The 27,476-nt window shown below is 42.7% G+C and overlaps 1 protein-coding gene across 3 annotated transcripts in view; it reads right to left on the bottom strand.

The window, feature by feature from the left end:
• The window catches only part of col16a1 (collagen, type XVI, alpha 1), a 72,220-nt gene extending 44,990 nt beyond the window's left edge, over positions 1 to 27,230 (bottom strand). For 2 of the 3 annotated variants that reach the window (XM_085792232.1, XM_085792234.1), the window contains exons 1-6: positions 26,793 to 27,016; positions 20,864 to 20,983; positions 7,874 to 7,942; positions 7,674 to 7,791; positions 1,609 to 1,732; positions 596 to 877 (exon numbers count right to left, since the gene is read on the bottom strand). In XM_085792232.1, the coding sequence (XP_085648358.1) occupies positions 596 to 877; positions 1,609 to 1,732; positions 7,674 to 7,791; positions 7,874 to 7,942; positions 20,864 to 20,939 (669 nt within the window). In that variant the 5' untranslated portion in view covers positions 20,940 to 20,983; positions 26,793 to 27,016. Of the gene's footprint in view, positions 1 to 595; positions 878 to 1,608; positions 1,733 to 7,673; positions 7,792 to 7,873; positions 7,943 to 20,863; positions 20,984 to 26,792 lie in introns of all 3 variants that reach the window. The other variant, XM_085792233.1, reaches the window with a different exon arrangement.
• Positions 27,231 to 27,476: the final 246 nt, after the last annotated feature.

Raw genomic sequence — 27,476 nt, 5'->3', positions numbered from 1 at the left:
GACCGTAGGTAACCACGGAAACTCAGCTGAGCTGTCGGCTCGGGGAGAAAGTTTTCCAGGTAGCGCCTGTTAAAACTGTCACCACTGTGTAGTGTGAGGAAGGACGGAGGCACTGATGTTGCATTCAGGTGCAGTCAGGCAGACGGCCGTCGACAAACCAACCGGATGTCATTTTACTCGATGAGAGAAACGTGGGTCAGGTAAACAATACGACATCACCATGACAACATATTGTCACGCCTGTATTGTTTTACTTCGTGCTGATGGACCACTTGTTTACATAGATGCTTGTTTATCCTGTTACATGCAGCGTCTGTTGTCTGTCTGACGTCTGCCTGATTTCACGTGATTGCAACATCAAGAATACGTTCTGATATGCAACCGCACCGCTAGATGGGGTAATTCTTACATACTGTATTATACCTTTAAGTATGAAAGTATTCGAAATTGAGACACAGCAGACTCATGTTGGGGTATAAAAGAGAATGAGATTCTCCCTATCTCCTACATATCATACTTTATAACTATGTTAAGAAAAGTTTCCATTTAAATAAAGCAATTATTATCATTACTGTTAGAAATACAAATATCATACCGGCACAGGCCCAGCATCGGAAGCCCGAATGCCCAGCAGCGTGTGTCCATCAGTGGGCAGAACTCCACGGGGGTCCAGGGGCTTGGTCTCGATGGAGCTGCAGTCCACATGGAGGGAGGCGGCACCGTGTTGCACGCTGAGGGACACTTTGTGCCAGCGCAGGTCCATCAGGGCCTCCACTCCCTCCCCACTGAAAACGCAGCTCACCGGATCGGCATCGGGGTCTACTCCTTTGGCTCTCAGGGACAGGGTGCCGTCGGGACCGCTGAGATCTACAGAGAGCTGTATTTAGAGCAGGGATGAGGGGGAGAAGGGTGGGAGGAAAGTGATGAATGAATATGCACAAGCGCTGATCTGGCGACAGTGCGTTCAGTATACTACTCTGTTAGTTCAGGCCTGTGGATGAGTAAATCTACTGTATCTGAAATTGTCTGACTGAAAGTGAATTCAGTAAAGAACAAGTACACGCTGCGACCACCTAACAAAGCTGTAGAACGCAGAAGCAATGATGAGGCAAGGGGGAAGACATATTAATTGCACACACAAGGCGTGCAGCCAATCAATCACTCCTAATGAGAAGACCTGGCCTCCATCCATCATACACATTGAGTATTTAAATCTGGCCTCAGACTCTTAGTGATTATGGGGACTCTGAGGGACTCCAGTGCTTCATCATGGAACGCACATGAATAACAATGAAGGTGACTGAAAGAGATGATCGAGAGAGGAGTGTAGGAGAGACAGGAAGCATGAGAGAGTGGAATCGCATGAAGAATAAGGGAGGACAAAAGGCGCGTGGAATGAAAAGGGGGAGAGAATTGAAAAGGTGTCATGAGAGAGAAGAAATCGAAGAGGAAAGCGGATGACTATGCAAAAGAGCGATGAGAGGCAGCAAAACGGAATAGACAAAAAGTTTGATGAATAGAAGGTGAGAGACAGAGGAAAAGATAGTAATGAGAAGGTGGGGACAATATATGGAAGCAGGCAGTGGGGAAACTGAGACTGAGGTGTACCTGTGGGTAGCCCTGCTGATCAGATATCTGGAAGAGGTAGATGGTTTCCCTCAAGGCAGCCTTCTTCAAAGCCAGGGTGAAGATCAAGGTGAATTCCTCAGGTAGGCCATGTGGGAACACCTCACTGAAACAAAGAGGTTCATAAGGGTCAGGGACACAATATTCCAGATCTGGGAGATATGAAACATAGTATATGAAAAAGTATTAACCATGCAACTAAGCCGTGTTACTCCCATACTCTGATAAACCCTCTGTACACTACATGAGCAGCAAAAAATGGCAATATAGCACAGCATTTCAAAGTCGAGTTGGTGGAGACCAAAAATGGAGCTAAATGGAGAACAATTACATTGGGTGACAAATCCAAATAAAGCGAAAAATGTCATTGATTACGGTGGCACATGAAATTTAAGGTTTATGGAGTTTGGGCTATAAAAGAGAATGAGATTCTCCCTATCTCCGAGATATCAGAGTCGCTGCTACTTTGCCTTCTACAGAAACTAATTTGGTTTATCTGTTTCTTGTGAGAAGCTAAATTAAGTGGAAGTCCAAAATCAAACCTTTGAAGTAGCCCTTTTTCATTTATTGAACTACTTAGCTCTAAGACTTAAAATTCATAAACGCAGCCCAGAATGTGATAGAGCGTTCAGCCACAGCAATAAAAAATAAATAACTTTCTCAAGAATTGTATGTAATATATGATATATGAATGTATTTGAATTGTTTGTTAAAAGTAAATGGGGAGAGTTAGAGAACTAACATCACATTTAATTACTCTTTTGACAGTTTCGGGGTTGGCATTGTCTTTCTTTGATGTCCATATAAATTATGCGCAGGGACAAGCTAATCTGATGTGTATTTGTGTTTGCACGCTCCCGCCTGGGCTTTTTTATATTCTGTGCATGTTTTTTTCTGCCCTTATTTTTTTTACACTTTACATTTTCCCCCATATTCTGTGACAGTAGCTAGCAGTGCAGTCCAGAGCCCGCTCTGTGTAACCCCCTGGCATTAATTCTCATAGCAGATACAGTCCAGCAAGCCTCATCCTTCAGTTTTGGTCAAGGGCATCTAAGCACACAAATAAATACACCCACAAATATTCACTGCATGATGGTGCGAAGACGCATTGAGAGATGAAGGGTCCACAAACAAGTCCAGTCAAAGGCATGCTGACTGAGATGGTGGACACTTTGAAATAATCTCTCCTGCTCTAATTCTTTCTCCCTCTCTCTCTTTGCAAAAACACACACACACACACACATACAGAATTGTTGATGCTGGCAGCTGGTTTCTCACTTCTAGAAGTGGGGTGACAGTGATTTATGAGTGAGGGAAGATCCAAGGGAAAACAGCCAACTACAGGACGTCAAAACAAAGAGAGGATGAGTAGGAGAAAAGGTGAGAAAAGGAAAACACTGAACCAGGAGACCTGGAGAGAGAGGGAGATACACATAGCAGCAATAGTGAGGGGCCAAGAAATTTTAGGTATCATATCAAAACACATAAGGGTTTCATTTTAACTAATCCATTCTAAAGTATGGCAGTAGAGATGGAGAGAGAAAATGTCCTAGAGAGAGAGACAGACCGACAGACAAACTGAGAAAAAAAGAGAACAACCAATGTTAAAAATAGAGTTGTTTTGTATGTCGATTAGTGACATAAGCTGCAGGGCACAAAACCACTCACAAAACTAGTGACTTCAAGCGCAAAGTACATCACCTTCAGTGTCCTAAAGAGGAACACATACAGTAAACCCCTAACACACACACACACACACACACATGCAATGGGGACATAAATCACTCAGTATGGGCCAGACAGATTGAGATCTAGCCTCTCCAAACTCAGAGAGAAAGTTGCTGCTGCCTCTCTTGTTTAAAAAGAGAGAGGGGAGGAGAAAAGTCAGTGCAAGCCAGAGAGGCACAGGGGAAGAGGCAGAGAGGAAATCTAATGTTGAAAAAGCAGGTATCTGGTTTAAGATGGGAAAATCACCTGGAGAGTCAACCTTGTACTGGGTTCTAACTGTGCTCGAACTGTGCTCGAATCACCTGCCTGTATTATATTCACCAAAGTGAAAGAATTTTTAAGAAGCTAGACAGAAGCAGACACAAAAGTCATAGTGGCTGGATGTTGTAACATATTGCAACTTTTTTCTTTGGCTATCCTCAATTGTATTTTAATCATGTATACAATTTGAAGAATAGAACAAACTTTGCCAACACATACCTAGTAACTACAACCATAACTGCATTTCGCAGTTATGGTTCATATCAACACTGTAGTAAGCAACTGACAGTGGTGATGATATGAACCATGAGTCAACTCAAGTGACTCATGGGCAAATCACACATTCAGATTTTGGAGTTAAAGTGAAAAAAAATAAAATGAAAATAGAGCCCAGATGGGAAAGTTGTTAAGTCCATCATCTTTTTCCTGCTTGCCACATTATTGCCGGTCTGCTCAAGGCAGGCCAAACTAACCCAGACCACCAGGAAATGCTCTGCTGCTCCCAACAGGCTGTCTGCCACTGATTTGTTGACAGTTCTCAGAAGTTTATCAAAGAGAGTTACACACACCGTATGCAAACTTAGTGTTTTTTTCAATTTTTCCACTTCTCAGGAGTTTCACTAAAAGCCAAAAAACACTTTAGGCAAGACTGAATCACCTTTAGAACTTCTCCTCTACAGACCATTGCTGTGTCTCAATTTGGGTAATAATGCATTATCGATGTGGTCATTGTCAGTGAGTTACTAACAATTATAACGTATTATAATACGTGACCTTATAAGTCAAGATAAAATGCTTTATAGTGTGTTATGATTATTGTTAAAAAGCATTCTGATGTGAGTGTTAATAACTAGTTATACAGTGCTATAAGTGCATTATAACTCATTATAAGTATGGTTATAATGTGTTATGCGTCAAATCAAGTGTTACCGTTGTTTAAATTAGCGATACAGTACACTGCATTTTGACATACTTATGAATTGAGACACACTTTCATACTCAAAAGACTTAGTTTAAGTATGCAAGTATTCGAATTGAGACACAGCACATGTTTGTAGACTGTCTCTACAAAATATCATCACACACCAATGGCACACTTTGACTTTGAGATCCCCACACCTCCTATGTTTGTCTCAGAGGAGCACGAAAAGAAAGTGCATGTAGGCTAAAAATATCCCCATACTTCAAATTCAAACACATTAGACACAAAAATCACAGACTAAAAGCAACCAGTCATGTATTCCATATCATAATAATGTGTCTAGACAGGCTTGCTGATCCACAAAGCCAACATAGTCAGATAAGCAATCATTCCCCAAGTAAAAAAGGAAGAAGATGAAATATCTTTACAATAGCACACTACACTCTCCTCACTGACTTCCAGCTATTTCTTTCTTAAAAGCATTTCTTTTATTCCCCTTCCATCTGTCCTTTTTTATTACAGTATAGAAAAGTATAGACAGGAAATGGGGAGGCAGAGAGAGGGGGAATGACATGCAGTAAAAGGTCGCCTGATGCGGGATTTGAACTAGGGGCGACTGCAGCTAGTACTGAAGCCTCTGCATATGGGGCGCCTGCGCAACCCACTGCTCCACACGGCGCCCCAACATCTGTTCCTTTTAATGGTCACAGAAACATAAAAGCCTCTGCATCATATTGACCTTTTAATCACAGTTCATTTCCCTTTACAATAGGACCAGTAGCAAAATGCTTATATATAATATATAATATGTAAAAATGAATAGATAAAAAAGTAGCTGTGATCATGACATTGCAGAAATTGCTTCCTCTCCTCTCTCTCCTACACACTACAGATGTCTAGAAGAAACAGGCCTTAAGCAATCGAATCATTTCTTAGTGAAATTAAAATGCATGTGCTCAGCTGTGACTAGAGATCATTTCACTGCAGCCAGCAGAAAAGTGAGAGAAACGAGGGACAAGTAGCTTCATCTGTGCTGTCTCTGTGTTAGCTTGGATTAACTGAATGGATTAGCTCCTGATACAAAGCAAAACGGCGCTTTCCAATTACTGTATACACATCTCACACTTCACTCAACCTCGCTGGTGATGAATTAAGAAGCTGCTTGAGTGACAGGGAGCCCACAGTGGAGAGAGGGAGCCATGCATCATACATTTCCAGAAATACAGTGTAGACTGAGAGAGGAGGGAGGGAGCGGAGGAGTCTGAGCTGCAGCAAACTGCACATGCACCGTACACACAGGCCATTACACACACAAAGATTGAACAAGACAAGCACATGCATATGCTGACAGTCAAACACATGTGTAAACCGCTGAGCATACACACACTGTTGAACTGCTACCGAGAGAAAAAAAAAGTCATAGAACAAGCCTGAGGGTTTGTTCTAATGCATTCACTTATTGCCTGGATTTGAACCTTTAACCCACTTGTTCCTTCACTGCTACATCCTTTAATCGCCCATCTGTTCTCCGCCTCCGCTCTCCTTTTCTAAACGCCTGAACAACACTATTGAAATAGGCAAAAGTTATGAAAAAAAGCATATAAAGAAAAGAAAAAGAACATTTTGACGAAATGATTGTAAGACAGTCTTTTCTAATTTTCTGAGGAGAGTTTTCTCTGATTTTGTTTCGTCAACTCATTTTGAAAACATGTATAAAAGACAGTGAGTTCTATGTATGAAGAAAAGCTGGAATAAAGGCAGCCAGCAGGCAGGGCTGATGTGCTAACATTGATTATTCTTTGTCTAAGTTAAAAAGACATCACCCAGGTAGCATTCCTCACTGATAAAACTGACAGCATAGCTCTCGATGTCATCAAAATTTCAATAAAAGCTACATCATGACAAAATCCCAAACCAGCATCAGAGAATGGTGTTCCCTTCCTGTGTCTGTATGGTTAGAGGCAAAACAAAAACATCTTGGATTTTCCTCTTTAGTTCCAAAGATACTGATTTCCTGAGAAGTGACAGCCGCCCCCCATCCCAGCCCACCCCAGCCCCCACTCTCTCACTTCATAAGAGCGACTACTCTCTAAGCCTGTGACAAACAATATATGTGACACTTTTAGAACAAAATGTCTCTACCAAAAAAGAGTGTTTTGTAGACAGATTTATCAGGCCTTCAAGCAAGTGGAGCTCACAGCGCTGGACAGAGTGATAAAATACTCCAGGCTGACCCAATTGGCAAGTTCTGAAAAACTGCTTTATCGGTGGGTAGAAAGAAGCTCAGCCGTCTGAAAAGCAGCTATAATTCACAAGAACTGAAGAAGGAAAAACAAGAGGAAAAAAAAGAGGGCTGGAAAAACAGCCAGCACATAACGCTAATAAACACTTGTCACGCTATTCCGAACACAATCTACACCCAACTAGTGTGTAATAACAACATGGAAATCCAGGGAAGCATAATTACACCATGTCAACCTGCAAAACCATGTAGAGCAAGGAAGCTGTGCCCTGTCGGATTTTATGGCTGCAGGCCTCTTCGCCTAGAAACAAGTTCAGAACAAGCTCAGGCTCTCAAATACGGCTATTAAATCAAACTTTTTTTTCTTTTCTTTTTTTACTGGCAACCACATCATGTCTATAATTGAGGCATCATTCCTATAGATTAGGTTCAAGCGAATAAATTAGGCTTTTTAATTCGAAAACTAAACAGAATAAGCACATGCGGTCACAACCGGAAAACCAGACACTTACAGTTCAGTTTCACGAGCCAGTGTCAGTGGGGAGGGAAATTAAGTGGTATTTCTGGAAATGCAATCAGATTGACCCATGGTGTATGGTTTGCCAAGTGCCTGATTCTTTACACAACAGCCAGTGGACAGCACTGACACACTAAATGAGGGTTCGGAGACTGATTAGCCGTAGGTTGTTCAGTCTCTCTATATTTCTCTTTGTTCAGATGTGGGGTGAGGAAAAAAAGAGCCTGTTGACATGGGCTTGAAAATCCACATGAAAACTTACTTGATTTTGCTTCCTGTACTGTAATTCTCTCTCCTCCACCAAGCAGTGCAATTTGTGCAAGAACCCTTTGTCTGTAGACGTTGAACATATTGCTGGAGTTGGACAATAAACTTACTCGGTCGGGCGTAGGAGTGCTGTCTTGCCCAGGCGGAGGATGACGGGTCCTCGAGGATTGCGGATCTTCTTGACATCTGGACTCTTGAGCAGGGAGAATCGCCTCACCAGATTAAAACCTGACAAGAAATGGCAATCATCATCATCACCCACGGAAAAACTTGGAGACGGATGTACGCCTGCATGAGTTCGTCTTCTCACCGGTGATATTGTGTCTGGCCGCCTGAGGAAACTTCCACTCATCCACTTGTAAAGATGGGCACTGTTCATCTGCAGAGACAAAGAATGACACAGAGGGTTACAACAACAAAGTCAAAAAGTGTGCATAAGCAGCCAAACCAAATGTGCTCTGAGTCTCTGTTAACCCTTCACACTTACTGCTGGGTGAACTTGGACACAGTTTGTGTGAGACAGCCGGTAACTTTAAAACGTACACACATTTTGAGAGTAACAGAAATATTGATTTGAAAGAAAGACAAAGGGAATTGGTGCAGGTGTAGAGAGAGTCAAAAAAAAGTGAGTAAAACACAGAGAGAGAGAGATGAAATGAGGGCAAAGCTGTGCGGAGAGGAACAGCCTGGTGTGACAGGTTGTCTAGCACCAGGCTTGTCTGTCGTAGTAGCCTCTGTTTGATGGATATGTTCTCAACCCTGTCAGGGGAGGTTACAGAGGAAAGTGTTGCCTGTCAGTGCGGCCTGCCTAGGGGGAGGGAGTGTGTGTGTGTGTTTGTGTGTGTGTGTGTGTGTGTGTGTTTGGGGGGGGGGTCAGGTAGAGGTACAGTTAATTGATCTCTTTGGGGCCAAGAACCACAGCCCAAAGCAACATGTTCCACAAGGCACAGGTTTTCAAAAAGAGGTTTCCTTTTTTTTTTTAACTGATGACTGCAGAGAATCTGGAAGCAGGGGGTAAATCATTAATGTGAAGGTGAGATGTTCTAATTTAACCTAATTCAAGGTTGTCGGCAAGGTTTTTTTTTGCTTGATTTTTTTTTTAATCATCTCGCAAAAGAAGAAATGAAGGAGTAAAGGTGAGGACTAGGTTAAACTGTATGTTTATATCTGCTTTAATGTAAGCTGTGAATGTGTGCATGCCCTATAGCTCCCTAAAGAACTCACCTTGCACTATTTCCAGAGCTAAGGGAGTTATGTGTGTACAATTATTCTATTTGTAGAAAGAATTACTGGTTTAGTCCAAACTTAAACCTCTCTTGTACATTTTGGTATTTCTTTTTACACTCCTGCACTTTTTTCAACATTGTGTATGTGTATACTGCTGCTGGCAACACTGGAATTTCCCCATTGTGGGGTAAATAATCTTACCTCAACCAAACTAACCTTAGCTACAGTTGTGTTCTGTTTCTCATACTACTTGAATATCCTTCTTTCTTGTAAGACTGGAGCATTTAGTATTTGTGACGCATGTGAAGTACACTGTGAGAATTACATCTTTATTCATAAAACTACAAATGTTCCCTTTTTTAAATATCTTCCGCATAACCAAATCACAAGTATGTTGACATTTTGAATGGAACATGCAGCTGTAGGCATTAAAGTTACAATCCCAGGAGGCTGGACTTACAATTTGTTTTCTAATTGCACAACTGATAAGCACCCACCCCCTCCGTCCAGTCAGGAATCACAAAACCCGTTAAATAGACCGTTGCTAAGTAAAACAGACCATTGCTAGGGACAATCGCTCTGATCTGAGTAGCACAGAGCAGAAGAACTATGCAGGATATTTACCTTATGTTTCAGTTTTACCGTCATTACACTTGGGTTGGCTTGGGACTAATTGTGATGTTAGATAAATGACTTGTAACTTGTTACAGGGAGAGTGGAGGCTCTCTTCCTTCCACACCGCTGCTGAAAACCAAACCTGCTGATCAGAGCTTCACAGCTCTCGTCTCTGTGGCACCGCGAGTCCACGACACAAACGTGTGTCATGCCCTGAGCTTGCCGCCACGCAGTGTCTCGGTTTTTTGTTGTTATTGACTTTGGACTCTTGGTTTCTGTGTTCCCCTGTTTAGTTAAGTTGAGTTCCTGTTTTGGTTTGAAGTCCTTGTCCTGTCTTCCTGCTCCCTGCCCTTGATTACCTAATGTGTCTCACCTGTGTTAATTGCACCACCTGTGTCTGGTTCCCTCATGTATAATCTCTGTGTTTCCCTTTGTCTGGTGTCGCTTCATTTGTCATTTGTCCACGTCCTTCCATGGTGTGTTTCCTATGTTCCTGTCACGTCGAGCCTGGCAAATGAAGCCTTGTGTTCATTCAAGTCTGCATTTGGGTCATGCATTCCCTGAAAACGTGACAACGTGTCCCGTTGTGACAAACGTAGATGGTGGTTGCATGATTTGGCAGTTTGACTGACAGACGGACCATCCAACCAGTGTTGTCGGAGACTAATTTGATTGGTAGGCAAAATTATGGCCCCTGCTCCTTGCACAGATGAATTTCGTCATTGATATGTCAAAACACTTATTTCATCGATTCACTTTCATTCACACTTTCATCGAGAACAAACGCCCTACTGCTGTGTTCTCTGACCCGGAAAGGAACAATGTGAAAGCCGCGGTAAGTCCGAATTTTGATTTTATTTAATTGTTAAGCAAATTTTTAAATTAAAATGATGGTCAAAAAGATGTTACTTGCGACCACAGAACAATTTTAAAATGAGTCCGGAGCCCATTAATAAACATTGAAAAAACGATAGATTCTTGAACAAAAACGAATATAAACGTCCAAACGCTGCAGTTGGGAGTATGGATGGTATGAAATTAACTGATCATAGGTGACCTGATATCTGAGGTAAACATTGATTACTACTGGAAATGCCCTTTAAGGCAAAGATTAAAAAGTCACATGGAGAGAACCAACTGAAAAACAGTTCGAGTTGACATGTGGTGTGGAATTAGCTTTGAAACTACAGTAAAATCTGCTAGTGGCCCCAATGCCATGAAAATCTATGATTGTTGGAAAGAAATGAGAAACCTACATCTGTATAGAGTCAAATTAATCCAGACTAGTCATTAAAATAACAGTTGTTACAAAAAGCATGTTGCTAACTCTGCTAAATCAGACACCATTATCATTATTCACAGCAAGATACTTAGCTAACGGTCAATTCTTTATGCAAGAATAGAAAATGCAGACGCAGGGTTCATTGAAAGATCAAGAGAAAGGGTAAAAAAAGGAAAACAGCCTGGAGAAAAAGGCATCTAATACTGAAAATAATAATGCATTTCAAACTACAGTTAGGCTGTGTTTCTGTGTCTCCTGGTTTAATGGACTCTGTGTATCAAATTTTTAAGAATTTCCTTTTGTTCTAATAGAAGCATACATACAGAGTGGCCTTGATGCATGCAACGGCAATGTCGATGTTTCCAACTGCAGTTTATCCAGGCTGGAAGTCACATCAAAACGAGGTGAAAGAGCCTAATATAATTACTACAATAATAACATCCAACTGGCTTTAATTAAGAGTTAGGAATTTAATTTCACAGAGGCAGTCTCAAGAAAGAATTAAATCACATTTAGCGCTTCATCACCTATTATCAAGTTCATCATTTGACACCCTGCAGCCTCTGCTCGTCTTAGTTTGAAAACACTAAGTCGGTTTCAAAGCGCAGCACCCTTCAGCCTGTCTCCCTGCACAGCATGTCATTCTCTTATTGCTGTCTAAAAGTACAAATTAAAGTGTGGAAAAAGAGATGTCAAACAGTGGTGTTGCGGGAAGCTGAGAGAAGCTTGAGATGAAAAAGTCAAAGAAATTGCCTGAACACAATGTGACTTCTGAACAAAGAAAGGGATACAGCGGAGAGCATAAGCATAAGTGTAGAGTCCTCTGAGCCCCCTGATATTCACTTTGTCTTACATCCTTTTATTCTCTCTCTCTTCACACACACACACACACACACACACACACACACACACACACACACACACACACACACACACTGTACTTTGTACTTACTGGTCCATCCTGAAGCCTTATCTGCTAACTCAGCACAAAGTACAATCTATGCAGCCTCACAGACAAATCCTGAAATTCTAAATCACACACACACACACAGGCTAAGAGGTTTTTTTTTTGAAGTCAAGAGATGTAAGTTCTACCTTTCGTCACTGCCCGCTCTTTTTTTTTTTTTTTTCTTTCTGTTGTTTCTGTTTTGTTTTTTGTTTTTCATCACCGCTCCATTTCCATCAGACAGAACTGAGATGAAGGCTTTGTTCATGAGTACAGAACTCCTGGCTGGAGGCAAGGAGGCAGCACAATGAAAAGTTAAAGAGCACAAGTAGAGGAGAAGGTGGAGCGAGGAAGAAAGAAAAAAATTACACAGGACAGAATAGAGAGAGAGCATGACAAAAGGGAATGGGCAGTGAAAGATGTCACTTAAAGAAAAGCAACTTGTCATATATTATATTTTTCTTATCTGAGGAATTGAGAAGAGGAGACTATAGTTTATCCCTATAGAGAAGTTATTAGGGGCATCTATTATGCTAAATATGCTGTTGTCTCCTCGGTTTCCATTTTAGGACTTCTCAGGCAGCTTGTCTCTTCGTACTCTACATTGTATAACTTGGCACAGCTTTCATCTGAGCCGTACTTTGGTATGCTTGGCTCAACATCCTTCAGCAACAGTTTAATCCAGGCTCAGACTACTGGAGCTATAAAATCCTAAATGATTTTGAAATCAAGTTGCATCATTCACGCAAAGAGAACCTTCACAGATATCACTAAAAGATGTGCAAATAATGGTGTATATCACTCACTGCAGGATATCACTGAGATTATCATGCCAATGCAACACCTCGTGTGATCTCACAGCACATGATCTCACAGGGAAAGAGATGGAAATTACATGGAGACTGAGGTGGAATGACTTTTTATGACTTCAGGGCTCAGTCAGACTGCTGAGAGTTGAGGATAGCCTGATACAGTATGTGAGCGTATTTATCTCTCACCGTCAGAATCTAACATTCTGACAATTGGCAATTTCTGTGATCTGTTTACATACATCCCACTGATTAACAACTTCAAAGCATTTATTTGATCTTTTACTGTTGTTACTCAAGTTAAATGCCATGTTTACTTGTTACACTTTTGCTCATGTTCCCAGCTGAAGCATGTTTCTCTCACTATAGCTCCAAGGATGGATGGTATTTCATTGGACGATTGCATAGGGAACTTTGGCAGAAGACACATGGCAGAACTTGAACCCCATTTCTCCTCAAGCTGTGATGAAAGGAATGCATTTGCTTGTTGACAAGCTAATTAGCACAAAGTATGAGTGTCACTCCAGGATCCCGCTAGTAGCTGCACGCAGCCTTAAAGAGATTGGATGGTCTTGGCCGGGTTCACTTCCTCTTTGATGGGTTGCGTTTGAGTCTTGCCAAAGCAGGTAATGATACTACACTGGCAGTCATGCAGTACACTGCTGTGTGTGTTCCCCCAACTCTCCCACCTTGCCAAAGATAAAATTTCAGGAAATTATAGGTCTTTAGAGAAGTAAAACACTACTGTTTGATGTATACAGATTTGTACTAAATTGGACGGTACAAGTGAAATGTGTCGGACAAGGATAAACCTAGATCGTTTGATCGAAGAAAGTAGGAGTCAGAGTTGAGAAAGTTACTCAAATGTAACTTATATTTAGGCCAAGATCCCTGCTAAAGAAAGTAATGTGTGACATTTAAATGCATTGCAAGTGATATTTACCAAACTTCAAGAGGTTTAGGAATCAATCGGTTTATCTCACTCTGAGCGTCCTGTTGTGGCTGGTGTTTACTGAAACCAGCTGCCTCTGAGGTTTAATTCTGTTTTCGTGGCAGCAAACACTTGGCAGACTGCTTCCATTAGGGAGGAAGAGGTCAGAAGTGTGCTCTCGGTGTCAGACTTGGTGGTGTGTGTTTTGTAATAAGAGCAGGTATGGTAGTTATTCAGTGTGCTTTACTTCCAAGATAATTGGACTGGGCTGCTGATCAGCAGAAAATCAGACTCAGGAGGAGAGTCTTTTCGGTCCCAGAGCTGTTCAACAAATGCAACATGAGAGAAGGAGAGGGGCATGCTGAGTTGATGATTCAATGTGATGATTCAGTATGCCCTATCTGAGGTCTAGAAAGGGGAGGGGAAATGACAAACAGAGAGGGTTATTAAAAGAAAAAAGGGATTCAGACAATGTGATAGAGTGTGTCCCCTCTCGGCCAAGTGAGACAGACATGAGAGAACATTCCTGGTTGTTTTCCAGAGATAAAATTGCAGTACAGAGGAGTGGAACGACCTAAAATTCAGCACTTAAGAGGGATGAGCTCACTAATTTTCCCCTTGTAGGCCTCTGGCCTGTGTTCAACGCATTTTCACAAGCACACACCAACACAGACTGAGCTCATGACATACACGTTTACAAGCTCTTCATTAAACATTAAACTTTGACAGGACATGTAGATGTCTGTACTCATCTCAGAAGAGAGAGTTGTTTGACATCATGTCTGGCATTGTGTGTTTGAGGAAGGCAAAAGATCTTTAAAGCTCCAGTATGTAACTTATTTGGCTTTTTATTAGCAAAAATCAAATATTGCTTTCATAAATACGTATTTCACTGAAGTCGAATCACACCTGCATACAAATGAAAGCTTTCTCGTACCTTAGAATGAGTTGTTACAAGTCGTTACAAATACTTATTACACGGCTCTATTGAATGCTGCTCTCTGATTGGTCCAGCGCTGCGTTCTGCGGTCTGTTATTTCTGTATAACGGACCGTCGTCAAGTATAACAGACCGTTGCTAGGGACAGCGCTCTGATCAGCGCAGCACAGAAAAGAGAAACTATGCAGGATATTTACATTGCGTTTCATTTTTACCGTCATTAAACAGCTTCGGACTAACAGTGATGTTAGATAAATGACTTGTAACCTGTTACAAGGAGAGTGGAGGCTCCTTCCACATCGCTGCTGGAAACCAAACCTGCTGATCAGAGCCTCTGACCCGGTGTCACAGCTCTCCTCTCGTCTCGGTCGGACCGCGGCTCCGCGACACAAACGCACCCCGTAAACAGTAAAGTTAATCTTTTGTTTATGACAGATACGACTACACACAATACACACATCGTAACACGTGTATGGTAATCTATCGATCCACTGATTGATTATCAAAGGCTTCAAATGCACGACCGGGAGGAGGCTCGGCAAAACAGCGGAAGTGACCGGTCTTGCAGATTCGCTAAATTATGCAATTTTAAATCAATGAAAGTCGTATTTTGATCAGAATTATGCTTCAAATTAATTATTTCACTCGTAAACCGTGTAATAAGCGGGATAATGTATAGTTGGTCGGTTGTTATGGAGAAATAAACCCCTTCATGTTGAATGAAACCCCTCCGCTTTATTTCTCCATAACAACCTCCGAACTATACATTATCCCTTACATAAGTCATACATAAGACGCACCGAACCGAGGCTGCCATGTTGCATCGCCATTTGTTACGTTCAGTGGCAGCGTGACCGTAGGTAACCACGGAAACTCACCTGAGCTGTCGGCTCGGGGAGAAAGTTTTCCAGGTAGCGCCTGTTAAAACTGTCACCACTGTGTAGTGTGAGGAAGGACGGAGGCACTGATGTTGCATTCAGGTGCAGTCAGGCAGATGGCTGTCGGCAAACCATCATTTTACTCGACGAGAGAAAGACGGTAAAATGTGGGTCAGGTAAACAATATGACATCACCATGACAACGCCTGTATCGTTTTGCCTCGTCCTGGCGAACCACTTGTTTACATAGACGCTTGTTTATCCTGTTACATGCAGCGTCTGTTGTCTGTCTGACGTCTGCCCGATTTCACGTGAATGCAACATCAAGAATATGTTCCGATATACAACCGCACCGCTAGATGGGGGTAATTCCTACACATTATACCTTTAAAAAGAAACTGCTATGCTATGTATTATGCACTGGGAGTTAGTTCTACTTATTTTTACACTACTGAGTTAATGGTGTTTGAAAGTTATTGCGCCCTCATTATGCATTTTTGCAAGCAGGTCTGAAGTAGCCCCTAAGAGAGCAGAGACATTATAAGACAGGTTCATTCATGAAGCAGCAACCCTGAAGCAGTTACAAGTTAAACTGTTCTGCTCAAGTTCATTTCTCACCAGTGATGCTCAGGCACCGGTTTTTATAACCTCAAACCAGCCGAATCACACCCTGAAGGTTACTCATCAACCCTAATCATTGCAGGAGGATCTGTCTCAAATTCTCCAAATATGCACTGCATACTGACGAAGTTAACACTTTGAGCTGCACAACTGAAATGTTTTCATATCAACAATGGGACATGAGTTGCTCATAAATAGTAACAAATTCAAAGGTATCATCCAACTGCAGATTTATTGCTTTGCATGTTAACATACAGTACAGTACAGTTGCAGCTTAACCCTTTTGGATCAGTACCATTGCTCTTATTACTATAATCTTGTTTTAAGATGCAACAACAAACTGTTTTCCACTAAGCTCTTCTAATGTACCACTCCGATATCAAACAGCAGGTAGGCAACTAGCAACTAGCCTTTTTACATACAGTAATGCAGCAGAAAAATGCAACATTTATCACAGGAGTTGGTGGAGGCCAAGATAGAGCTAAAATGAGAGTGAATATTGGACTTACAACTGTGAGGTAGCCATAAACGCAGCTGCAAATTAATATGTATGTTCCTCCGTGTCTGCTACATTACGAAATAGGCAGATTCTTGTTAATTCATCAAGATTGGACAAACAAATTAATCTGTTTCAGTTTGAAGGTTCACTTAACAATCATTATTTTTCATGTGCTATTTCAATAGGCATTGCATTGTATAAAGAAAGTAAAGACTTTTATTGTTGTTGTTATAATGTCACTTTTTATTATATTCAAGTATGAAGAACTACAGTATATTAACAGTGTAAGTACAACCCTATAGTATCATTATCAGCATTAAAGCAAATAAAAGTCAGACTTTCATTTCATTTTCTTGCCCAGGCACTGTAATGTAGATCTGTTTCTTCTTGTCAACTTACTGTGTGGAAATGAGCTTATTTCTACAAGAATTCATTGGAAAACATAACACGTTGTTCAGAACAGACAAAGGGAAAATGTGTTTAAAAAAAAAAAAAAGACTACATAAATCCATTACTTCAGTCTGTGCAGGGTCTGTGGTGCACAAAAAAACCCATATCAGCAACACTTTATAAAAGGCAGGGCATTTTAGCCATTTAATTTAAATAGGGAGACTAGTCTCTTTCACTGCAGAACTGCAGTGCAATCACCCAGCTCGACTCTTCAACACTAGTTTTACTTCAACCGGCTTTTCTGCTGTAATGTCAGCAAATTACCAGTAAGTAGAGATTTGGATGAGTCGGAGGAATAGTGATAGTGTGTGTGGGGGTGTGTGTGCGGCGCTTGCTGTGACAAAGTGTGAAAGCTGCACTTGAAAAAGCGCTTTCTTCCAAGCACTGGGGGAGAGGACTCAGGGGAGCTGCAAGCTGACTCAGTCTCATCTGAAAATCTCTGACTGGGGTCTCCCAAGAGGGACCACCCCCTCCTCCCTGATAGAGCTCCCTTCAGAGTTCCACCAGCTATGGAGGCTTATTTGGCCCCCTCAAGTGATATCACCGAGCTGGTCTCTGAGAACACACTGACAATGTGATGAGGGAGCATGACAGTTTGTAACAAAATAAATAAATAAAAGAGACAATAAAAGACAAAAAAAGAGATCTCTCTTCACATGCCTCTTGATTTCTTGTCTTAGTCCCTCTCTTTCTCTCTCACAAACAGAATGCAAATAAAGTCACATGTGCATCATCTCCAAAACACCAGCAGACAAGCCTCTCAGCAGGCTTGCACTGTTATATGTGCACGCAGACATTCTAAAACTCATGTGCCTCCCGTACAAATGCACAGAAGCTTGTATGATTGATGGCTCACACAGAGGAACACAACCACACGTGGTAAACACACACGCCTCTTTGCCACAGCCTAACCACACTCTCACCAATGGCTACCAGCGTCAAATGCGCATAAGCTATCATTGCACTCCATTTTCACTGTAACCTTGTGCCCCCTCACATATACAGGGCACAGACACAGACACAGATGGACACAGCTCCATCAAACACAGATGGGTTTCAAAGTGTGCAGAGCTGGTCAGGCACACAACTCCAGCTTGAAAATATGTTGTCTGCTTGTAACTTGCAATAGTAGCACTTTAGCACCAGAAGGCAATGTTTTTGTGGCTTTACAGTCTCTTAAGCATTTAAATAAAGATTTAAGGACTGTCCTGAGAGGCAATTGCTGTGGCATTTGCCATTTAGAAGGATTTATATTCACAGCCTTTGTGGGAGAAAGGAGTAAAATTTGATAAATAAAGGGGTTTAACGGAGCGTCACAGAGGCCACTGATATAATGCAAATATTTGATCTAGTATATTCGTTGTGGAAAAAATACCCTTCATCTTATTTTAATCTTACTTTTGCAAAAACAGCAGTTTTAAGTTCTTACTGCGCTTTAAAGGTATATTGTGTAGGAATTACTCCTGTCTAGCGTTGCGGTTGTATATCGCAAGCAACTCAGTCGTATTTTTCATGCTGCATTCACGTGAAATTGGGCAGACGGACGACAGCCGCTGCACATTAACGGCATAAACAAGCCTCTATGTAAACAAGTGGTCCGTCAGCACGAGGCAAAACAATACACATGACAATATGTTGTCATGGCGATGTCGTATTGTTTACCTGACCCACGTTTCACCGGCTTTCTCTCGACTTCTGTGACTAAAATGACATCTGGAAAAAAAAAAAGTTGTGCGTAGGCACAGTTTGATTGATCTGAAAAAGGTGTAAATATTTAGGGTGTACGCCATTTTCGTCTTTTCGCCGTATGCAAATATTTAGTAGCAGTTTTACACCCTCTTTGATAAATGAGGCCCCAGGTTTGTTACCGACGGCCGTCTGCCCGACTGCAGGTGAATGCAGCATCAGTGTAACGCTCCATTCCTCCTCACTGCGTTACCGCGGTGACTTTTCACAGACGCCACCTCCACCTGAGCCGACAGCTCCGGTGTCTCCGCTGAGTTTCCGTGGTTTCCTACCGTCACACTGCCACTGAACGTAAAAACATGGCGACACCACATGGCAGCAGCACCGAGCTTACCCGCTCCATGGAGATATGAATGATATGAACGGCTAATTCAGAGCTGAAAGGAACACTTCAGTTTGTTGATGGGGGGGATTAGTGAGTAATGAAAAACATACTTTTGAACGAAATAATCGATTTTCGTGAGAGGTTACACAATGTCCCTTTAAGAAAGTGACACCAAGTACAGCCAGCAGCTATGTAGCTTAGCTCAGCATGAAAGAGCAAGTTCGCACTAAGCTAGGCCTTTATGTTGAGCTAAGCTAATCAGTTGCTACAAATACAGTTGACAGATAATAAAGTTGTCAGTGTTTAACTATTTTTAAGTTAGACATCTTGTTCATTCTGTACAACCAGGGCCGTTGCTAGGAATTCTGGGCCCCCTGAAAGAATACTAAAGTGGCCCCCTGCCCCCTAACTTTTGCACTTTTTTTCTTAGACTACGTTATGTATTATACTTTTTTATTTAGCCTACTTTGTTTTGATGCTAATGCAGCATTACTATGAGTAGTCAGGGTCTTATGCAGAATAATTCAGTCATACAAAGATTAGACTACTGGGGTTTTTTGTGGGCCCCACTGGGCGCTGGGGCCCTAGAATTATCATCACCTTTCTCCCCTATACAACGGCACCGTGTACAACATTACTTGGCAAAATCAGCACAGGTGTCTAAACTACAGATAGAAAAGAAGGAATTCAGCTTCAATTAGCTAGCTTTTCATCATTCAGTGCTAAGCTAAAGGCGGGCTTACACTGTACGATTTTGCCACGATTTTCTCGTCCCAGACGAGTCGCAGCCTAATTTGCATAATCTTAGAGGGATCGCGGGGTCGTGAGCATAATCGGGACGTATGGTTAGTGAGGCTCTGCGTCACGTCCCGACGTCCTAAAGACGAGTCGCCGACCTCCCGATTAATTTCTGACATGCCAGAAAATTTCTCGTCGTACTCGTGACGGACAATGTATGGGGTCCTACGTCACGATTCTGCACATACGACATGTTTTTACCATGACAGATTGTTTTAGCACAGAGCTCAGAGCCTTTATGAACCTGAATGTGATGCTGAACTTCGTCAGATGGAGTTAAAACGGGCAGACAGAGAGAGGAGGGACAGGGAGACAAGCTGAAGTTAGACCACAGCTGTGACAGATTGTACCGGGTGATGATCAGTAATGCAGCGCAGTCCGTGGTGGAAGATCAGCCCGACAAATGTACACACACTATCAGACAATCAGCGATTGAGGACGATTATTTTTTCTTGCCGTTACAGTATAAAATAGCGAGCCTACACACCAGCCACTTCCACTGTGCTCTGGCTCCTGATCAGCTGAATTTTTAAACAAAGTGCAGGCGAGAGAGAGAACTAGCGGCTCCTCTGACAGCTGCAGGTGAGCTGCAGGTGAGCTACACATCAGCTGGCTGGAGAGCGCCGCTCTCTCTCTCTCTCTCTCTCTCTCTCTCTCTCTCTCTCTCTGCAACACCGGCCTTGGAGGTGATGCGCGCTGGTGATGCGCGCTGTCTGTCTGTGTGTTTGTCGGTCTGATCTTCCACATGGACTCTGCTATATAGGAACCAATATCAGGAACCAATGTCAATTTGAGGTTTACAATCGAGCAATTATAGAGCAGCACAAATCTCAGCGGCATCGCAGGGTAATCGTGGTGGAGCGCAAGAACGACGTGCAATTAGTGGGGGTCTGAGACTGATCTGAGACGTAGGACTGAAGAGGGAAGCTCGTGCAGTTTGAGATGTGAACAGACGAATAGTCGTGCAGTGTAAGCCCGCCTTAAGCTAAACAGTTGCAGTAGCTTCAAATACAATGGGCAGATAGGCTATGACAGTTTTATCAGTGTTTAACAATTTTTTTAGCAAGACCCCAGACAGAGAGTAAAGTGATGTCAATCTTCATCTTGTTCCCAAAATGTTCAAACTGTCCCTTTTGTTTAAATAAAACATCCTCTTCATTCTGAATTTCACAAATTTAACATGCAAAACGGCCGCCGGTGTTAAAGCTGAAGCAGGGAAAAGGGGATAACTCACCTTGCTCTGACGTCAACGTGTCACATGACCCCAAGCTGAGGGCCAGCAGGGTCAGAGAGGAGCAGAGAAGCCACATGGTTCCACCCCGCCGTTAACACCTCACCTCACCTCAACCACCAGCTGATGAATGAATGGACAGAAAAGGAGAAAGTCAAAAAAGTCAAATCCTCCCTGCGTTCTGTCAGCATGCCACCCCGTCTAACTCTGTCGACAGCTGCACATTATGCTTGACTCCTAAATAGACATTGATGTATATTTATGAGTCAGTCACAGTTGATAAGTTAATTATGTGGTATGATGCGGACTTTGTTAGTGGCATATGAATTAACCAGAATGTCCCTCATTAAGGAGTGTAACTCTATAAACTCTGATCATAGTCATTATCCTGTCCATCTGGTTGGCCTTTGACTGGGCAGCTGCAACACACACACAGATACGCACAGTGAATTTGAGGAATAAGAGTGCACTTAACACATACACACAAACACGCACACGCCTAAAAGCCATTCTTGAAGAGAAACAGATACTACACATGACTGCAAACAAATACCTACGACAATAGGAAGAAAATAAAGAATCATGCACATGAAAGTTAAGTGATTTCAATGCAGGCACGTTGGTCTGGAGTCGAACAGACAGTGGGGCCAAAACACACAAACACATCTGGAGACTATTCCACTGGAGCCATGGTTGTGTTGAACCAGATGCTTCCACGTGGCCCAACAACAGGCACACACACACACACACACACACACTCTCATGCGCCGTTTAAAATGCATGCCACGTCAAAATAATCATTATATTCTGACTCCAAAGTCCCCTTACTACAACCTCTTATTCATATTCGCACAAGAATGTACACGTATAAACACACACACAGCCCACTCAAACTTGCATAAACACATCCCAGCTGACCTGGACTTGCCCTCAGCATGTGTGAGGACCCCATAACTCTGCAGTGTTTACAGGTACAGCAGGGCCCTGGAGGCAGGCAGGGCAGGGGAGCAGACTGTGTCTCTGTACACACACCTGTCCCGTCTGCCACGAGAAATGACCCCCACACATACAATGTGGTGCTCCTGCCCAGCCGAGGACACGGTGTGAATACCACCCAGCCTGACCCCACTCTTTGCAGCGTGCTGCTAATAGACAATGTGGTGGAGGACATTGTTTCAAATTATGTCCTGAAATAACACCGACAGCTTTTCATGGCCCACATTGTGAATTATGCATTTAGTTTTTTTTCTCTCTCTCTCTTTTTAGGGGGGCAGCTGACTCATGGTGTCATTGTTACTTTTCTCTGGATTTTAAATGGCCAACTTATCATTTTTACGTGGAATCAAGCCATAGCACAATTTACCTTTTATTTGTTAGAGTTTATTATTGGTTATCTAAAGCATTCTCTGTGGTCTTTAAATGGAGCGAAGCCTGCGAGCTAGTTCAGGCAGCCAACTCGAGCTGCGCTGCGTCACTCTCATGACATCATACACACACCCTCTCAATCTGGCCGTCTATTTAAGGGTGATTTACCCATCGTCCTCTTTGCTCGTCTATGACGCAGCAGCATCTCTCAGCAGTACCCTATTTTCTGCCCCACCACCACCCCAGGGTTAAGATAGTCGCTCATCGTTCCCATATTCTTTAATGAAATCCTATTCTCAGGGAGTGATGAAGTCGGAGCCTTGACGCCAAACTCAAATGTATAATGAAGCTGCAATAAACATTTTAATCGTGAGTTGTCTGACTGAAATTGTGTTTATGAAGTTTTTAGCCAAAATCACAAATCCTGTGCCATTTCCCAGGGCTCTCCTTCTGCACAGCACCAGCAGCTCATTAGCAATGCACCTCTGGGTGGTGGGCGGAGACTGCGCTGCTCTCTGCACCCACCCAGCCACACCCTGAGTCCAGCTGAACGCGGGGCTGACTGACAGAGATGAAAGACGGTGAAACGCTGTTTTAAAAAAAACATTTGTTTTTTCTCAGTGAGAAACTGGCGGGCCCATATGAGACTGTTGGGGGCCGCCTTACACGGAGCTATCTGGCAGAAAAATGCCACAGGAACATGTGAAAAGCACGAAAAACACGATTTTCATCAGAGGGGGTCTTTAAATTTGGAAGCAAGGTAAACAGCATAATTATAGTTTTGAAAAAATAAAGTTTTTCTCTGCACTTTGATGAGCTGAGGGTTAATCAAATCCTTAAATGGCTTCATGCCATTATTACAAGCTTCATGCCACATGATCACAATAATAACAACACAGTACATAATACATAATGCATCACAGTCCAGAGAACACAGGCGGAAGGAAAAGTTACAGCTCATTGCTGTTATTATCTGGCCATAATCCAAAACAATTTAATAGGCTTCCTAATATGTGTTGCTATGGATGTGTCTCTTTCTCCTCCTCTCTCTCTTTACACTCCATTCACAGCTTTACGACCACCCAGCTGACTGCAGCAGATAAAGGGGAAGCAGTGCGGGGTAAGGCCACCGGGTTTGGCCAATGGGCTGGCCGTGAGCCCGGTAAGCATGCTGATCGGGTCAGTGAGTACGGAGCCAATACAGGAAGGAAAACAATGACAGATTTGAAAGTCTTCCAACACAAGAAGCCGGAAGACATGCACTGGCGGACAGACGTACGTAGTGACCAACATCCACAATCACAACACAACCTTCATGCTTGCTGACATTTTTTTTTAACAACAACAACAACAACAACAACACTGTGCCTCACTGCTCAGTGGTTCTAGGAGTCATTTTCTGCTCTTCGTCCAGACGTTTCGCCTATTTTCTATTTCCACCACGGCTATCATTTTCATTACTCTTCATGGCTTGAATAAACAGACAAAAGTGGCACCGGTACTGTCCTACATAACAATGGAGGCAATTTTGTGCTCAGTGCTGAGCAATTTTTGTTGTCACACATTTCATCATCATTGCCATCGCTTACAGAACAACAGCCCCAACGCAAGCCTGTTTAGGGGAACACACTCTGACAGAGTTAAATGAAACATGTCCCCTCTATGGTTTGACAAGAGAATTGCTTATTAGCCACAGAGACACGGATGATTAAATAACAGTGAACCAGTAGCCCATGATTTAAACTACTTTGTATCTGTTTAAATGGGAAAACCTGGCATAAATGTGTAAGCCATGTAATATTTGAAGGTTCACTGCTTTTCCAGCTGTCTCTCCCAGAATACTGCAGCTAAAGGATTGACTGAGTGCTTACATGGAGGGTATCTGCTCTCATTCTTCCCTGCACTATCTCCCATGTACACAAACAAACACACAATCAAGAATGTTTTTTGGTGGCGGGCTGTGAAAACAACCTCCCGAACGGTCGGTGGGTCATCACCCACAGTGAATCCTGCAGGGAGAGCCATCTTTCCCTTGCAGTAAAAGTTAACTAGAATGCAGGAATACGTCTGATGGCTTGAAATTAAGTGGACATACATATGCATGCATTCATTCATATACGGATCTGTGTGCGCTACAGGAGGCAGATGTTAGTGAATAAAGAAAAAGACTGTCAGGCAGCAGAGAAATATTTATGCACACAGGCACACAGGGTGGCACAAGCCATTTTTACATCATGCACTACTGGAGTAAGCTGAAGCAAACATCCAAGAAGGCAATGACAAAGTCCATTTCTGTTGCCAGTGGCTCTGTGGGGCTGCACTTAAGCAGAGAGGTGTTTTAAGCATCATCATGCCAACATGCTATGAATAACAATAGCGAGGGTGACTGGGTACAACACCAGGCTCTGTTCACCATATGTAGTATGTTAGCATGCTTGCTTATTAGTAGGAAATACAAGTGGCACTGGCAGCCACATCATTTGTTTTGTTTTCTGTCATAAATTATCTTCTAATCCATTCAATAGTTGTTCAGATATTGTTGTTCAGATAGTGGGTGGGCCACCTAATAGACTTTCCTGGGGCTCTTTCTGTCAGATACTGCAGGAGGTATCAGATCATTTTTATTTATTTATTTATTTATTTTGCCAAACTGTCAGAAGCTTCAGTTTACTGTAATTCTGACTAGTCACCATCAACACAGCAAGATGTCAAGCTCCAGTCTTGGCCTCTGGACCTTCAGATGTGCTTCAGGCGAATGATCCTGAGAATGCTTTGCAGGCCCATAACAATGGCGGCCTACTGTAGGAGTGTATGGAAGAAGCTGAAGATGCCCTGAGGCTTTGATAAGACACTCCAGGTTTGGACTGACTGGGAGCAATGGAAACTTGCAGACTAGCAAAGGCAATACCCAAAGCTGAATGACACTCACTCAAGAGGAACTAAGGCAAGTTTTTACTAGTCTTACATTCTGGACACAGTTCAAGGGCTTTAGTTGTGAATGAGAAACAGACACAGTTGCAGACTGTGAGGAGCAGTAAGGAGACAAACAACCTCCTCTGACTGTCTACTCCAGGCAGAGTATAGTTCCAACGCTGTGGACAGTTTCGGTCCACTTACGTAAAATAATGTGGTGGAGTGAGTTCTGCTCTGATGACGTGAGCTGCTGACCCCGGGGCCTGAGCTGTGCATAGCTGAGTCAGCCATCAACAGGCTAACGACCTCCTGCTTTTCTTCAGCTCCACTTACATCTCTGATAGCCCAATGCTCACGTCACTATACTGAGCAAAGAGTTCAGAAATGATACACTTTGCTGCAGGCCCTGAGCTCAGGCTAGAATTGGAACCAGGGTAGGAAAAAAGATACTGTACAGCCCACAGCTACAGATTGCATATGAAGCCGACAGTTGGTAAAATGAGCAACACTTAATGTGAACTTAAATTCAGGGACACAAATTTGTAACTTTTGCCAGGCTATATTCCCCAGGGTCTAAAAAGTGGGAGCAGAACCTGTTACTGCAGGGCAAAATGTGTCCCTGGAGATACTGCAGCATGCAAAGGTTTCCAAGCTTCTTAATGTGCAGGGGTCTTTACTCCATTTCTTTTGTTGAAACAGCCCTGAAATGTTTCTTTCAGGTGGGCTGATCAGAGATATCAATCTATTCTCTACAACAGCAGCTCTCTGGTGAGTTAAATACATGCAAAACTGAACTATTGCAGATTTTGTAGGGGAGACTGACTCACCAAAAAAACTTTCATGGACCCCTCTGGGTGTTTTTTGGGGGGGTGCACAGACAGGATGCAAAAGCCTGCAAACATGGGAGGGCTGAGTAATGAGGAAAGCAGATGTTTCTCTGGCATGCGAGCTTCCTCCTCAGCACTTTCTTTTCTTTCCCAGGTAAAGAAAATACATTTTGGGGGGATTTTGCACATTGATCTCAGATCACTGCAGTGCTCTGCTCAGACATTACTTTACTTGAATGATATGCATGTAGCTGCTGCTCCTACGTAAAACAAGGTTTTTCCATGCCACAGGGGTTTGAGTGCAACCGCAAAGATTTACAGTACAACTCAGCCTCATTATGTGTTGTAATAAGGCCTGGCTTAAATATGAAAGGAAAATCAGCATCACTTTTGCCAGCAGCTGAACCAACTAGTCATGGTTTTAAAGTTTTTTGCAAGGTCTAATAAAGGAATACAGCAATACTACCATATTTTAAGGCTACTCAGCAGATACACTATACCTCTATGATCTCCATAGGTAAAGTGAGTTTATCATACTGATATTTTATTCTCTTAAAATCAGAGTCATCTGCACGACCACAGTAAAAACCAACAGATGCTATTGTGCTCAACAATTAATTTTCAGCAAATTCGTAGTGCTCATCTACTTACAATTTCCCTGTAATATGTTCATGTGTTGAAATGAATAAAGCAAAAAAAGTTTCACCCAAAGTTTCACTTTAGAAACTCCACTCATGAAAGTTGCGAAACTTTTTTTTCTTCCTTTGTTCACATGTATCCGTGTCAACCATCGCTAATACGTCCGTAACAGTCCATAAAAGCCATACCTTCAACTACTGATCAATCCACAAATGTGCGACCTCATTAATCCGTAAATTAATACGCGTACGTATCCAAATGATCAGACGGGAAGTCTCGCGGGACGATGCAAATGCAGTCAAATGTAATCCAGTGTGGCTTTTCTCTCCTTGTTTTTTTTCTTGAGGCTTCTTCCACGGAGAAAGGAAAGAAGAAAAAAGTTAGTGCAAGATTGTCCGTGTCTAACTTTTCCCCTCCCCTCTCTCCCTCTCTCTCTCTCCCGCTGCAGCACGATCTAAATCCCAAACCTCTCTTCTCCCTCCCTCCCTCTCTCTCTCTCTCACCCGCTCTTTGCCTTCTCTTAGTCTCTCCCTCGGTTTCTTATTACTTTTTTTCTCGGTCTCTATCTCTTTCCCATGTCGATCTCTCTTCCTGTGTATTTTTTCAACAACCCCCCCCCCCTCCTTCTCTCTCACTTTCTCTCCCCCTTTCTCCATACCTTCCTCAGGGAGATCCCTCAGTGGGATGTGTAGTGACATCACCTTGTCCACAGTGCTGGAAAATGAGCCTGGGGCATCTCTTTAATCTCTACCAAGCTTTTCCAGGCCTTTACCCTCTACCTCCCACTATCACCCTCTCCTCCTCCTCCTCCTCCTCCTCCTCCTCTCCTTCCTCCCTCCACCTCTCACCGCTTGATTCATGACTTACTGGAG

The sequence above is a fragment of the Trachurus japonicus genome, chromosome 11, assembly GCF_045865225.1.
Source record: "Trachurus japonicus isolate A0001 chromosome 11, Traja_1.0".
Classification (NCBI taxonomy): Eukaryota; Metazoa; Chordata; class Actinopteri; order Carangiformes; family Carangidae; genus Trachurus; species Trachurus japonicus.
The sequence above is the reverse complement of the archived record's forward strand: the minus strand, read 5'-3'. Positions and strand labels throughout refer to the sequence as shown.